At 36.4% G+C, this 12988-nt stretch overlaps 1 protein-coding gene across 2 annotated transcripts; it reads right to left on the bottom strand.

The window, feature by feature from the left end:
• Positions 1-226: 226 nt before the first annotated feature.
• Positions 227-12297, bottom strand: LOC129352835 (ras-related protein Rap-1b). 2 transcript variants are annotated; one of them, XM_055022007.1, is made up of 8 exons: positions 12224-12297; positions 7220-7292; positions 6253-6321; positions 5393-5449; positions 5179-5319; positions 4433-4576; positions 4264-4356; positions 227-3291 (listed from the first exon to the last, which is right to left on the bottom strand). In XM_055022007.1, exons 2-7 carry the CDS (start codon positions 7274-7276, stop codon positions 4270-4272), a joined length of 555 nt encoding a protein of 184 aa, XP_054877982.1. In that variant the 5' UTR covers positions 7277-7292; positions 12224-12297; the 3' UTR covers positions 227-3291; positions 4264-4269. The 2 variants fall into 2 exon arrangements, with proteins under 2 accessions (XP_054877982.1, XP_054877981.1); XM_055022006.1 differs by having other exon boundaries at positions 7220-7289.
• Between the last annotated feature and the right edge of the window lie 691 nt (positions 12298-12988).

Here is a 12988-nt window from a genome sequence, read left to right as displayed (position 1 = left end):
TTTTCATCCAATCAAATTTCAGGACAAAATGTTAAAGTAACAATCATTGACTCTGATGAGTTGAATACAGATTTTTATTTTTAAAAACTTTGGAAAACTATGCATCCTTTTCCACCAAATTATGTATTATTTTGTCAACTTGTTACCAATAAAAATCATTTATAGGATAAAAGTTTTAAATATGTCCTTGTCCATCAATAAGAGGGAATAACTGACCAACACGTGATTCTGTTACAAAATTGCACCAGTTTTATTCATTTAAGGCTTCTTAGTTTTGTTTTGTTTTTACATTTGGCTTCGCCCCCCTCCACTCTGCTGCCTCTCTGCTGCTGCGGGTTTCTGGAATGAAGAAACAAGTTCAGATGACCTTCATACCAGCTCCAGCCTGGCGGTTCACCGGCTGAACTGGTTTCTTTTACATTTCACTGGTCACTATGCCATACAGTGTAAAAAAAAAGAAAGAAAAAAAAGACGTTCTTTCAATCATGGGGAACTTTTTCCACTTTGCATTTAGCTGCAGTTGCAATCGTCACTTCAGCGTAACGGTGAGCGTTTTAGGGGGATTCCAACAATTTAAATCAAACGTATAAAATGGTTCATAAAACACTGTAATGTTGGTTTAAGCAGATAAATGGACAGGAGAAGTTTATTATTGCACACCATTTGAACTTTTGTTACATTTTCTTTGAAAGCATCACACAAACATATCTGCTTATAGCTACATCACAAAGTTTTATTCCATTTATTACATTTTTTTACAAACCCCACAAATGAAAAATGCTAATTATTAGTACAACCACTACTGTTAAGGCCTCAATATTCTTTAAAACAAAGAGATTTCCAAACGGACATCCAGAATCTGAGTTTGGCAAATGACGAAAGCCCCTGCAGCCCGACGTTTGGAGGCCGGAAAGGTCCGCCTGCAGCCACGGCTCCCGCAGAACACACCAACGAACTGAAACATCCGAGGAAATCACTGTAAAAGTAGCTGCAAAGAGGTAAAAGGACATTCATAGGCATTTATAAAACACATTCTTAGAAAGCCGGGAAAATTAAATTACCAAGCACTCAAAAACGAGACAATGTGTTAGATTCTGTTTAAGCACGCTGTCGCCCCCTACTGGCAGAAACATAGCGGTCCGATCACCACGGCTGCAAACAGACCCTCCGCCTCCTCTGACTGGCATGCAAACCGTCACAGCACCTCCTGGAGGTCAGACTGACTACTTACTGAACATCAACATGCTACATGACTGAACGTACTGGAGGAGAAGCAGAATACTGGCAGCAGTACCGCGCTGTGTACCACAGTACAACACCGCAGCAGAACTCACAGAGGTCCGACATACTGGTTCTGTAACGCCACCACGCTCATTAAAAACAAAAATAACCTGCTGTTCACCAACTGTGCAGCTCCACAGGCCAAATCCTCACCTGGGGAATGAATTTTAAACCCAAACTACAAACATTTTTTCTGTTTTCTGTAACTCCATCTCAGCTATTCTTCCCAAATAAATATTCTGGACCAGTGTGAGTCTGCTGTCTGAAGGCAACATGTTCGACCGCCACAGCAGGTTCTGACTGAGCTCACTGTGCTGCTAACACGTTCGCCAACTCACTAGCTTCACCTTTTCATCAATATTTTTTATTCCTCAACTGATATTTATTCACAAGTTTACAGCAACGTACAAATATTACTCAACAAAAAGAAAACTTTAGAAAATAAGCACAGAACGGTTGCAAATGCTAACTTACTAGCAACTAATTTTAGAATTAGCTTCAGCGACAGGCACTTCACGCTAACAGCAAATGCCAACATTACTTAAAACTAATAGTTTCATTGGTTGTATATACTTTTACCTACCTACAAGAGACTAAAGTTAATAATTAAAGCTAGTATTAGCATTAATGCTAACATTCGCTATTGGCTTTAAGTGGCAGTAGCTAGCAACTTTAGCAACTAATGCTTAAAGGTTATCATTAAGTTGCTTCAAGAGCATAATGTTAGTAATTAAAGCTAGTATTAGCATTAATGCTAACATTAGCAATTAGCTTTAAGTGGCAGTAGCTAGTAACTTTAGCAACTAGATCTTAAAAGTTAAATAGCTTCAAGAGCTGAAAGATAATGTTGAATTAATTTAGCTAAAAGCTAAAGGCAGCGCTAATGTTTCAGGCTAGCTATGTAGCATTTAATTTTGTTTTATTTTATGAAGCTAATACCTCCCAAATAGTGGAGCAATAGTGTTTATAGCAATTAATTATTTTATACATTATAATTATTCTTAAATTTATCTTATACTGAATCAGAAGAAAGCTGTTAGCATACCTTCTAGCTAAATCAATTATTTCTTTGGAATAATGCTACAGCTAAAATGCCATCAAAAGCAAAAAATCTGAATTCACCAACAAACCTTCCATAATTCACACATTTTCCTATTTCTCTTCTCAGTTTCCCAATAAATCTGAATCCAGAAGAACCATAAATCACAGCTGCTCTGCTTCAATAAACTTACATTTATAAATAGATTTTTTTATTGATAGTGACGCGTGTCCTGTGTGGAACAACACGAACATGATTCACTCAGCTTTATTGAAACCTGGATTTTAAACTGCTGCTTCGTCACTTGATGAAGCTTTTAGTTCTGAACTGAACCGGTTTGAACTTTAGCAACACAGTGAGCTGACCTATGACCTGCTGCACACCGTTTGCCCCGCCCACCCAGAAATTTAAACTAAAAAACATCAACTGACTTTAGATATTTTTTCTTTTTACACAGAATTATAATAATAAGCACTGCTATAATAATAATAATAACCACTATAAGGATCCACAGGTTTAACCAGAGCAGTACACACAGACAGCCGTCACCGTGGCAACCACAGTGCCAAGATGGCCGACGGTCAAGCTGCATGCGGTTGAATTAGAAAAAAAATGCTGGAAAAGAAAAAGTGAAAGTAAAAGAAATGATAAGAAACAAAAAAGATGAAAATAAAAAGTTGTAGGCGGCTCCCCCAGCAGAGCCTCGGCAGAGAGCATGATGGGAACTGGAGTTTTAATCTGGGAAGTTGTTTGGAAAAGCCCGCCCTCCTCCATCACTGTCATCAGCATCGGATGTTTTTCTGGGATTTTTTCATGTTTCCAAGGCAACAGTCTCCGCTGAGGGGATGGGACGTGGTCGTCACGGTAACGGGGTTTAGCAGTGGCTGATATTGATGATGTGTTAAAGGGGCGTGGCCAGCTGGAAGATGCTCTGTGATTGGTTGGCTTGAAGGTTGTCGGTCCAGTCGGAACTAAAAGACAGAAAAAGAGCCGGAATGTAAACAGGAAGTGACGGATGAAGACTTTTCAACATTTATGTATCAAACTAATGTTAATATTGCGAATCTTTGGGCATTAACACAAGATCGGCCAGCAGAGGGCGCCTGAGAGGCTGTGAAAATGACAAATATTTGACTAAAACGCTACTTTTTCCTTTTTAAAGAGTTTACATTAAAGGGTTGCAACTATTCGTTTAGTAATTGATTAATTTGATTTAAAAAATATTATGTGACCACATATGCCTTTTTAATGCAGTATTAGAAACCCATTAAAAGACACAAACAATTTATTGCCTAAAATGCAGTAACGTTTTATTCCTTTAGTGAATTTGAACCATTTGAAAATGAAACTTCAGGAGTTTTGAGTAAAACGTATTTCAGATAAAGTTTTTTTTATGCTGTATAAATACATTCTTTGTACTGCTTTGATTGTACTGCTCCAGTGAATGTTTAATTAATTAGTTGATTATTTGAATAATTGACTAATTGTGACCAATACAAATTAATCGTTTCTGAAATAAAAATAAAATCAAATAACTTCCACTGTTAAAAGGCCAACAAAGTTCACAAAAATGATTCTGAATAGGGTAGAAATGTTTCTTAAAAATATTTAATTATAGGTACCAACGACAATTTTAGCTGAAATTTACAAATACAGTTACGTATTACATATTTAATGTCAAAATATTTTAAACCAGGCAGAAACAAACTCCTAGGCTTCGTCTTTGTTTCTTGTCTTTGCCATTTTAATTCAATTATCCTGTAAACGAGGAGCTGCGAAGTTTAAACCATGGGGGGTTTTAACTAGGACATTTAGAAAATTGAAGACGCTGAGAGGCAAATCGACTTCCTGCCGGGTTAATAAATGAAAACAGCTTTTTCCCCGTTGACTGGCTCTACAAGCTGTTTGTTCTGAAACGACGTGGAAAAGCGTTTTGGACTCACCTGTCATTAGAGAAGTTGGCAGACGGGCTTTTTGCGAGTATTTCCTGGAACGGGAGTCTTCCTGTTGATCTGCCGGACGAGGTCGTAGAAGATCTGCGGAAACAAACGTGTCGTCGTCGGTTTGTGGAGGGCGAAGCCGTCGTTTGCTTTGTGGTTCAGGTGCGCTCACCTCGTTGACGTTTATCTTGCTTTTGGCCGACGTTTCCAGGAAGGCGCAGGAGTTCCACTGGCGGGCGAGGCCGACGCCCGACTCTTTGGCCACGACGCGCTCCACCTCCAGGTCGCATTTGTTCCCCACCAGGATCATGGGAACCTGCGGCGTCGCAGCAGAGCCGCTTAAATCTAATTTTTAACAACCTCATCCTGACCTTTTACTTTTGGTTTCAAATAATCTGACGAAATGGAATATAGACAGTAAATGTAACATTTAAAATCCAAATTTAAATGTTTTAATTGAGGGAACTTATTACTTCAAAAGACTCTCCATGTCAATTATCCCAAACAAAATCCTTTAAATCATTTACAGGTGAAAAGAAACAGGAAGAGGGAAAACTGTGACCAGCAGGGGGCAGCACAGTGAAAGGTCAGTCATTTTTAACGTCTTTCACATCTAACCTTTAAAATTGGTTTTTACACAGAGTTTAAAAATTAAAGCTGCAAAATTCAGACTTTCAAGACTGAAATTAGATTTTGTTTCTCGCCATCTTTCCTAACTATTACATTAATTATTTATAAATGACATTTGTAGCCGAAGCTTTAAATATTTCACAGGAAGTAGTTTGTTTTGTTTTTTTATTTCAGGAATACTTTAGTACTTCCTGACAGCTGAATATTTATGACCATCTGGTTTGTGGGCTCGTGTGTGTGTGTGTGTGTGTGTGTGGGCTCGTGTGTGTGTGTGTGTGTGTCTCGTACGTCCTCGGTGTCCTTCACTCTCAGGATCTGCTCTCTCAGGTCCTGAAGGTCGTTGAAGGTCGACTGAGCAGTGATGGAGTAAACCAGAGCGAAGCCCTGGCCGTTCTTCATGTACAGGTCCCTCATGGCCGTGAACTGCTCCTGTGGAAACACCGGCGGAGGTGAGGAGACGCTCAAACGCACGGCTGACCTCTGACCTCTGACCAGCTCTTACTGTTCCAGCCGTGTCCAGGATCTCCAGCATGCACTGCTGCCCGTCCACCTCCACTTGCTGCAGGGACAGGAAGTCAAAACTCAACAATATTCTGTGACTTTTTACATAAACTCATTCACTACGTACCTTAAAACCTAATTTTCTTTTTAGTTTATTGTTTTCTTAAAAAACTATAAATTAAAATATATTTAGCTTAACATAATAAAACAACAAAGAAAATCTAAATGCAAAAAAATTCATACTAATTAAAACAAGGGTATAAATATATATATATTAAAACATAAACGATTAAAAGTGATAACTGAAAGACATTTTATTCTTCCATGCAATACATAAATAAAACAAATTAAGCCATGTAATATAGAAAATACATTATAATAATGAACAAATCAGTAAAAAAATAAAAAATTATGAATCAGAAAATTCTAAATTATAGGTCTGAATAAATCTAGAATCGATTAAATAATTAATTAAAAAATTAAAATGTTATTCCAGTTTAGAAATGAAATGTTACCGAAAGTCAAGTACAAATACGACATATAAACAAATATATAAAAACATACAAAAAAAACTATTGAAAATAAATATATAAACAAAGTATTGATCAAAAATAGCAAAGAATTAGAAATATGATTAAAAAATTGTAAACAGTAATAGATTTATTCTACATTAAAATAAACTATTTCAAATTCAAATATTTAGTATTTAAATTTTGTTCAGCCTCTGGTTTTCACAGGTTGATTAAATAATTAATGAGGTGACATTTCTACAGCTAATCTTCCCGGATTGGAGAGGAGTCCGCCTCAGGACATCCCATAATATGGGTTTCTCTGCTCTCAGCCAATCAGAAACGCTCCTACCTTCCTGTACGAGTCTTCTATCGTCGGGTCGTATTTCTCCACAAAGATTCCCTGAACGAACTGGACCGTCTGAGGAAGAGGAGGGGATGAAGAGCAGCTTCATCAGGATGGAAACCAGTTTAATGATTTCTAAATGTTTACAGGTATTTATGCTTCACTTTTCAGGTCTGGTTAACAATTAGTTCTTTTATTAAAAGATGAAATCTGAATTTCTAAACAATAAAATGCTTTTAAGATCATTTACTCTTAAATCTTTGTCAACTGAAAATAATTTAACAATAAACCAGAAGCTTTTACAGGGTTAAAACTCATCATTTCTAGGATGAATTTGGCTTTTGGAAAATTTTGATTTTTTTTCTTTTTTTATCACCAATGCGATGCCAGCCAGGGCGGCCATCTTGTTTTACAGCTTCCATTTATTTACACGTCAACTCTACCATGGAGTATTGAAGCTGGGATAATATTTTACTATTATTGTCATAATAAAAACAAACTAATTACATCAGGATAATAAAATCTTAATTTTACAGAAATTGCAACATTAAAATAAAATTAGATTTGTTGAGCATCTTGTGAAGTTATACTTTGGTATAAGTTTCACAAAAATATTTAATACTCAATACAAGTAAATTATCTTTCTTTAAACACATTAGCATAAAAGTATGCTAATTTCTATTGTAATTTCATTATTGTCTAATATTATGTATATTTTCTGTAATTTAACAGAAATTCTTGTCGAAGGTGAAAAAGACAACAAGCAAAGAGAAGTTGTAAAATTTGAAAATATTTTATTTTTAAGCCACATGACCCAATTTTTATTTTACTCAGATGTCCAAAACAATGTTTTGACATTTGTTATGGACATTAAAAAGATAAAATGTTGATTTAAATGTGTGTTTTGGTTTGCAGAGCAGCTCTGAGATGTTTACCGTCAGGAAAACAACCAGGAAGTGTTAGCAGGACTTACCAGCGCTGACTTCCCGACGCCTCCTGATCCTAAAACAACCAGTTTATATTCACGCATCCTGACTGTCTGTCTGCTGGGCGGGCGAGCGAGGGAGGGACAGAGAGAGAGAGAGGGGACTGTTAGAGCGGCCAATCAGAACGCAGCTCACACCACCTGCAGCTCAGCCCTCAGGTAAACTCCGGACAGATCAGCTCCAGGTCATGTGATCACACAGATGAAAAGTTTTAATGCAGTTTAAAATGTTTTATATGCTTTTATTTAATAAGAACAACAAAATCTGGACTATTCTTTTAAAAAAACTCTGAATCCATAAACATGAAATGAATATTCAATGTGATATTTTTGAAAGGAAGCCATGTTAAAATTAAAATGAACGATTTCTGATTCTTGATAGTTTCACCGTAAACTTTAAACCAAAAGCATCTAATTTCCTTCAATTAAAAACTAAATCTATTTAACATTCTATAACATTTATTTATTATTTAATTTTGATGCTGATAGTCGAATTAGAGGATTTATATTTACTAAAGTAACATTTCAAAGAGCTTGTTGTGTTTAATCTTTTCTCAGAGCTGAGGTCGGCTGTTAACAACTCAACTTTAAATACTTTAAAAATATATTTTTTAGCATTTTTACAGGTAATTTATAAAGATTTTAAGCTTGTAAATTGTGTAAGCATGACTAAATCTGTTATTCAAACAATGTCTTTCCAACATTAATAGTACTAAGATCGGCTGTTTATGTGGAAGATTAACAACAGGAGGATGAGATTCACTTAAAACATGCAGTGCACATCATTCTGACAGCCCATAATACTCTGGTTGAATTTTATTTGGCTGTATTCTACAGAAAGTTCATAAAAGATGCAGGAGGAACTGATCACCTGGCATTAATACCGTCTTTATTTCTGCTGCTTTTTGAAACAAACTGAAAACAAACTGAGCTCAGCTTTAAACGATCTTAGATCTAAAATAAGAAACGGCCGCCGCGTCCTCACAGCCAAACGCTCACAATCAGCCAATGAGGGCCGCTGAGGTTGCCATGGAGATTTCATCCCAAACATCCAAGAGACAAACCGATCAAACGAAGAAAAAAAAAATCAGATTTTTCTCTCTTATTATAAATGAACTCAGAAATCCACCATTTCTTCTCGTTTTCTGTATATTCAGCAGTAATTTTTACCGCTATGGTGTGAAATTAACTCTGAACTTTGACTCCTATCTTCATCTGGTCCCCTAGCAACGGTAACCAGGCAACCCTTCGAAAACATTCTCAAATTACCCAGAAACTCCTGCACTGTTGCATAGCAACAACATCCCGTTTAAGCCTTGTTTGAGTTGCTCTGATGTTTAAATTCATCACCAGCTGAAAATCAGAGAAACAGCCGATTTAAAATGTCTTCATATCTTTAAAGGTCGATATTAGTGGGCAAAGTGACACCTAGTGGTGCAAAGGCTGAACTGCAATCTTCTCCACTGTTGCAAAGTTACACTTTGGAGATTTAATCTGGATTTTTAATCTAGAAACCAGATTTTCCAAACCCTAAAATGAGAGCAATTTGTAAAAGTTTGAAAATGTTGAATTAAAACAAAAAAAATTCAATAATTGTAATGAAAAAACAACCAAAACTGCATAAAATATATTTACATTTAAAATAAAAACCTTCTTTGTCTTTCAGTATGTTTTAGCTTCACCTGGTTTGAATTCTATCATTTTCAGCAATAAAATGTTTATTTTCTTCTTAATCGTTTATTCGGATCCTTTAATGGATTTCTGATGTTGTGTAAATTACTACTCAGCAGAAAGTGCCAAATAATATCCGATTAATCATCAAAAGAATTGTTAGTTGCATTTCTAGAGTTATTCCTGCATTTCTGGCTGCAACATTTCCCAACAAACAGGAACAGATTTTAATCCTGGTTTGTTCCAGAAAATGTTTCTTTGTGGAAACGTTCAGGAGTTCGTAAGAAAAGACAAAATCATAAAAATGACAAAAAACGGAAAGCAGTCAGCAGATTTCGCCATGTGCTGAGCGTTACAGGAATCTCAGCGCACAAGTCCGAACTAGACATCCATGACTCCGAGTTTCAACGTTCGCACTGCGCCTGAATGCATCAGCAGAGGCAGATTTTATTGCCTCCGGCTCTGTAAAAAGGGCTTGTTTCTCGATGACGCGCCGCACGTCGAAGCTGCAAGCCTCGACGAGTCAGGACTCAGGAATCTGAAGCTTCCCTGATGATCACCACGAAAATACGAAAGCTTGAACGTGTCACAGCAGGAGGCGAGTTAAAGATCAGAGATAAGCTTCCAAACGCCTAATTTTACCGTCAAATAACAATAAACTCAACAGGAAGCTCAAATGAGGTGCTAGGTGGACTTTTACTGGTATTTAAATTATGATTTAAATCCAATCAAAAGCCTAGATTAAGTTTTCAGTCGAGTCCGAAACAACAGCTGCTGTTACTCCTCATACGTTTGAATATAAATGTTTAATTTATGCAGTTTTCTCCCAAAAATATAGAGAGAAGAAGAAGAAATTACAGCAATAAATTGAAAGAAAAGCAAATATTTACACAGGTAAATATGTAAATAGGTTTTTGTTTTAGATTAGCACCAATAGAAATTACATTTTATTTTAATTTTTGTTTAATAAAAAGGCTAAAAAATGAAGTAATGATTTAAACTTAGTTAAAAAGAAAACCAAATAGTCTGAATATCAGAATCATTCAGTTTTCCCTCAAGGTAATGAAATATCTGATTTTCTTTTTAAGTCATCAAAACTGAGAATTTCCACCATTTTTAACCTGAAATCAAACAGCAGCAGAACTTTGAGTTTAATAACATAGTAAATTATATAATAAGTATAATCCAGAGACGGGGATAATCCTGTAATTTCTTTGTTTATAAATAAATCCATCAGATTTCTCTTCACAAATTAACAGTTTTTATTTTTCTTTGCTCCACAAACAACTGCAGTCTCAGAAAAACGATCAACTTTAAATCTCTGAAAGCTGAAAAACAATTAAATAAGTTGATTAAAGAATGACTTTGACTCATCAGTTATAAAGATTCCTGCTGAATATTTCATTAAAATATCTCTAATAAAACCAAAACTGAGATCTGCTTATCGTTCACTTCTGCATTCAGGTGTTAAAAGAAAGTTTATAAAAAGATCAATCATTTTAATCCAGTGTGATCATTAATATTAATCTCAGTGCTAGAAGAATTAAACAGATAAAACAGCAGCTGAAACGTGACGTTTAATGGTTTTCTATTAAACTAGTTTAATAGAAAACCAGTAAGTTATTTATAGCGAGAATAAATAACTTTTTTAAACAGTTTGGTTCCACTTTGTGTGATAATCACCAACATCTGTCAAGATAATGTATTTTTGTTTGATTTCTGGGTAATTTGAAGCAAACATGTATTTCAGTCTGTAAAATGTTTTAGTTTTAATTAAAGCAACAGAAAACCAATTTGCCCAGTCAGGCTTGAACTGGTGGAAACTGTTCAACTTCTGCTTCTCTGGAGCTCAGAAAGTTTAACTTCACTAATTTATCAAATGTTTAGTTTCAAACTGCAGCACAGAAACTGAAAGAAGCTCGTTTTCATGCTCAGCTGTGACAAGTTCATGTTTTTAGTCAACAATTTCCTCTTTATTTTCTATTTTCACCCAACTTTGACATTTGAACTCTGTTCTTGTAAACAAAACATTTTTATTTTTGCTAAAATAAATAAATAAAAGCTCAGGTCAGATCTTGTAGATAAATTTACATTTTTCTTCAACTTTATCCAGAGCTAAAGTTAAAGGTTAATATTAATGGTTAATGTATTAAATAAAAAACTTTAAAACGCTCATCTATTTCTGCTTAATCAACTAATTAAAATTGTTTTTGTCTCATTTTCAGGACTTAACTCTAATATTTATTTGTTAAATAACTTTGTCTTAAATGTGATTTTCTAACTGGACAAACTTCATCATGAATACTTTTGCTTAACGTTTAAAATAAGTTCAGGATTTATTGGGATTATTTTCTCTAAATATTATTGAAAGACATAAATTACAGCAGAATTTTGTATTTTTACTCCCTCAGATTTGATTATTTGTTAATTTTATTATCATTTCAGATTAAGTTGCTGTTATATCGATATGAAAGACACTGAGTTTGTCCTTCGCCTGCATGCCCACACATGTTGGTGCCAGACTTTATTTGTGTTGTTTGTTGGTTCTGACACCAGCATCTGCAGTTTGTTTATATGTGACACAACAGGCCCAGTTGGTGATTAAACAGAACTTTATCAGAACCTATTGTTTTATGTCATCACCATGCAGCTTCATTAGCCCGCCTGCCTTTTTTCCTGTTTCCTGACTGCAGGTTAATCTGCTGGGCTGAACTTGGACCGAACCGCTCAGATCCTGAGTCCAGCAGAACTAGGTGGGGCCTGTCAATACTCCTCTGTTTGCTGCTGACATTACAGCAAGCAAGGGAATAAACCCGAGCTTTGTGTGGAAATAACAGACCCAGTGTGAGGCAGACAGGATCCTCTGAACTCCTCCACTCAGTCTCACTTCACTTCCTTTCTTTATCCTCCAGCGGAGCAGCGGGGGTTCCTGCGTGCGGCGGCCGCCCCACAGCGCTCCCTGCCCGGGCTGCGCATGCGGCAGGCCCCGCTGCCCTGGAGAACCTGATGCAAAGTGTAAGCGAGAGCCCCAACATTCTGCTAGCGATCGGACACAGAGTCGGAACCGGGGAGACAGCCGCCCTGATGCTTCCCGGCTGCCTAAAATCCGTTAGCTGTCCGTCGGTCTGTCCGCCGGTCGGTCGCTTCCGCAAACCCAGCCCAGCTCTGTTCGCCTCGGCACCGGCCTGTCCACCTCCCTGACCGCTCCTGTCCGTCTAAACCAGCCCTCCTACGACCGGAGGTTAGCCTCCATCCAATAAATGAGGATGAAATCAGAAGAAAGGGGAGAAAAAGGAGGAAATCAGAAGCGGCAGTACTTACAGTCATCCACCCGTCCGCTGTGCTGCGCGTCGCTCTCTCTCCCGCTCTCTGTGAAGCTCTCTCGCACAGAGCCGCTCCCTCCTGCCGCTCCTGCGCGCTGACGTCAAGTTGGACGCTGTAAACGTGACAGCTGCCGGAAAAACCTTTCAAAATAAAACCATCAACGAACCAGAACATGTTCCAAGGGGAAAAACATGTCCTCCAAACAACAAATGTTTGTTCATATAGCACATTCACAACAACGTGCTTCACAATAATTACACCAACAGAGATAGATGCAAGATAAAATAAATAAAATTAACTTGATTGAAAAAATAAAATTAGCAGTAAAATTCCAGGAAAAATAATTTTGAGCTTATTTAAATTCAACTGCTTTGAATATTCTATTTGGAGTTTGATTTGTGTGATGGACAGGTGATGTGTTCGGAAAGTCATTTAGAAAGATAAACTTTGTATTGAAATTATACAAGAATAGTTTAATTTCAATCAACCGATCAGTCAATTGTATTTTTGGACATATTTAGATTTTTTTTTAATCAATGGCTGCTTGGTAGATAAAATACTGGCATCATTACTTCATAGCCATAAAGTCTGGTGTTCAAAACCCAAACTAAATAGTTTCAACGCACAAACTTGTCTTTTTGACAAAATTAATATATATTCATTCATTGGAAACATAATTAATAAGATCAAATGAAAGTAAAACTGTTTAAAATGTTAAATAATCATTTCACTTTATCATGTAACAAAAACTGGTTATATTCC

Source organism: Poeciliopsis prolifica, unplaced genomic scaffold (genome assembly GCF_027474105.1).
Source record: "Poeciliopsis prolifica strain line A6 unplaced genomic scaffold, Auburn_PproV2 SCAFFOLD081, whole genome shotgun sequence".
Lineage (NCBI taxonomy): Eukaryota > Metazoa > Chordata > Actinopteri > Cyprinodontiformes > Poeciliidae > Poeciliopsis > Poeciliopsis prolifica.
The sequence above is the reverse complement of the archived record's forward strand: the minus strand, read 5'-3'. Positions and strand labels throughout refer to the sequence as shown.

Excerpts from the sequence above, each read along its gene's own strand:
- LOC129352835 (XM_055022007.1), bottom strand. The coding sequence starts at position 7,276 with ATGCGTGAATATAAACTGGTTGTTTTAGGATCAGGAGGCGTCGGGAAG. Across the intron at positions 6,322-7,219 it reads GCGTCGGGAAGTCAGCGCTG|ACGGTCCAGTTCGTTCAGGG; the intron begins GTAAGTCCTGCT and ends CCTCTTCCTCAG. Across the intron at positions 4,577-5,178 it reads GAGTGAAGGACACCGAGGAC|GTTCCCATGATCCTGGTGGG; the intron begins GTACGAGACACA and ends GCGACGCCGCAG.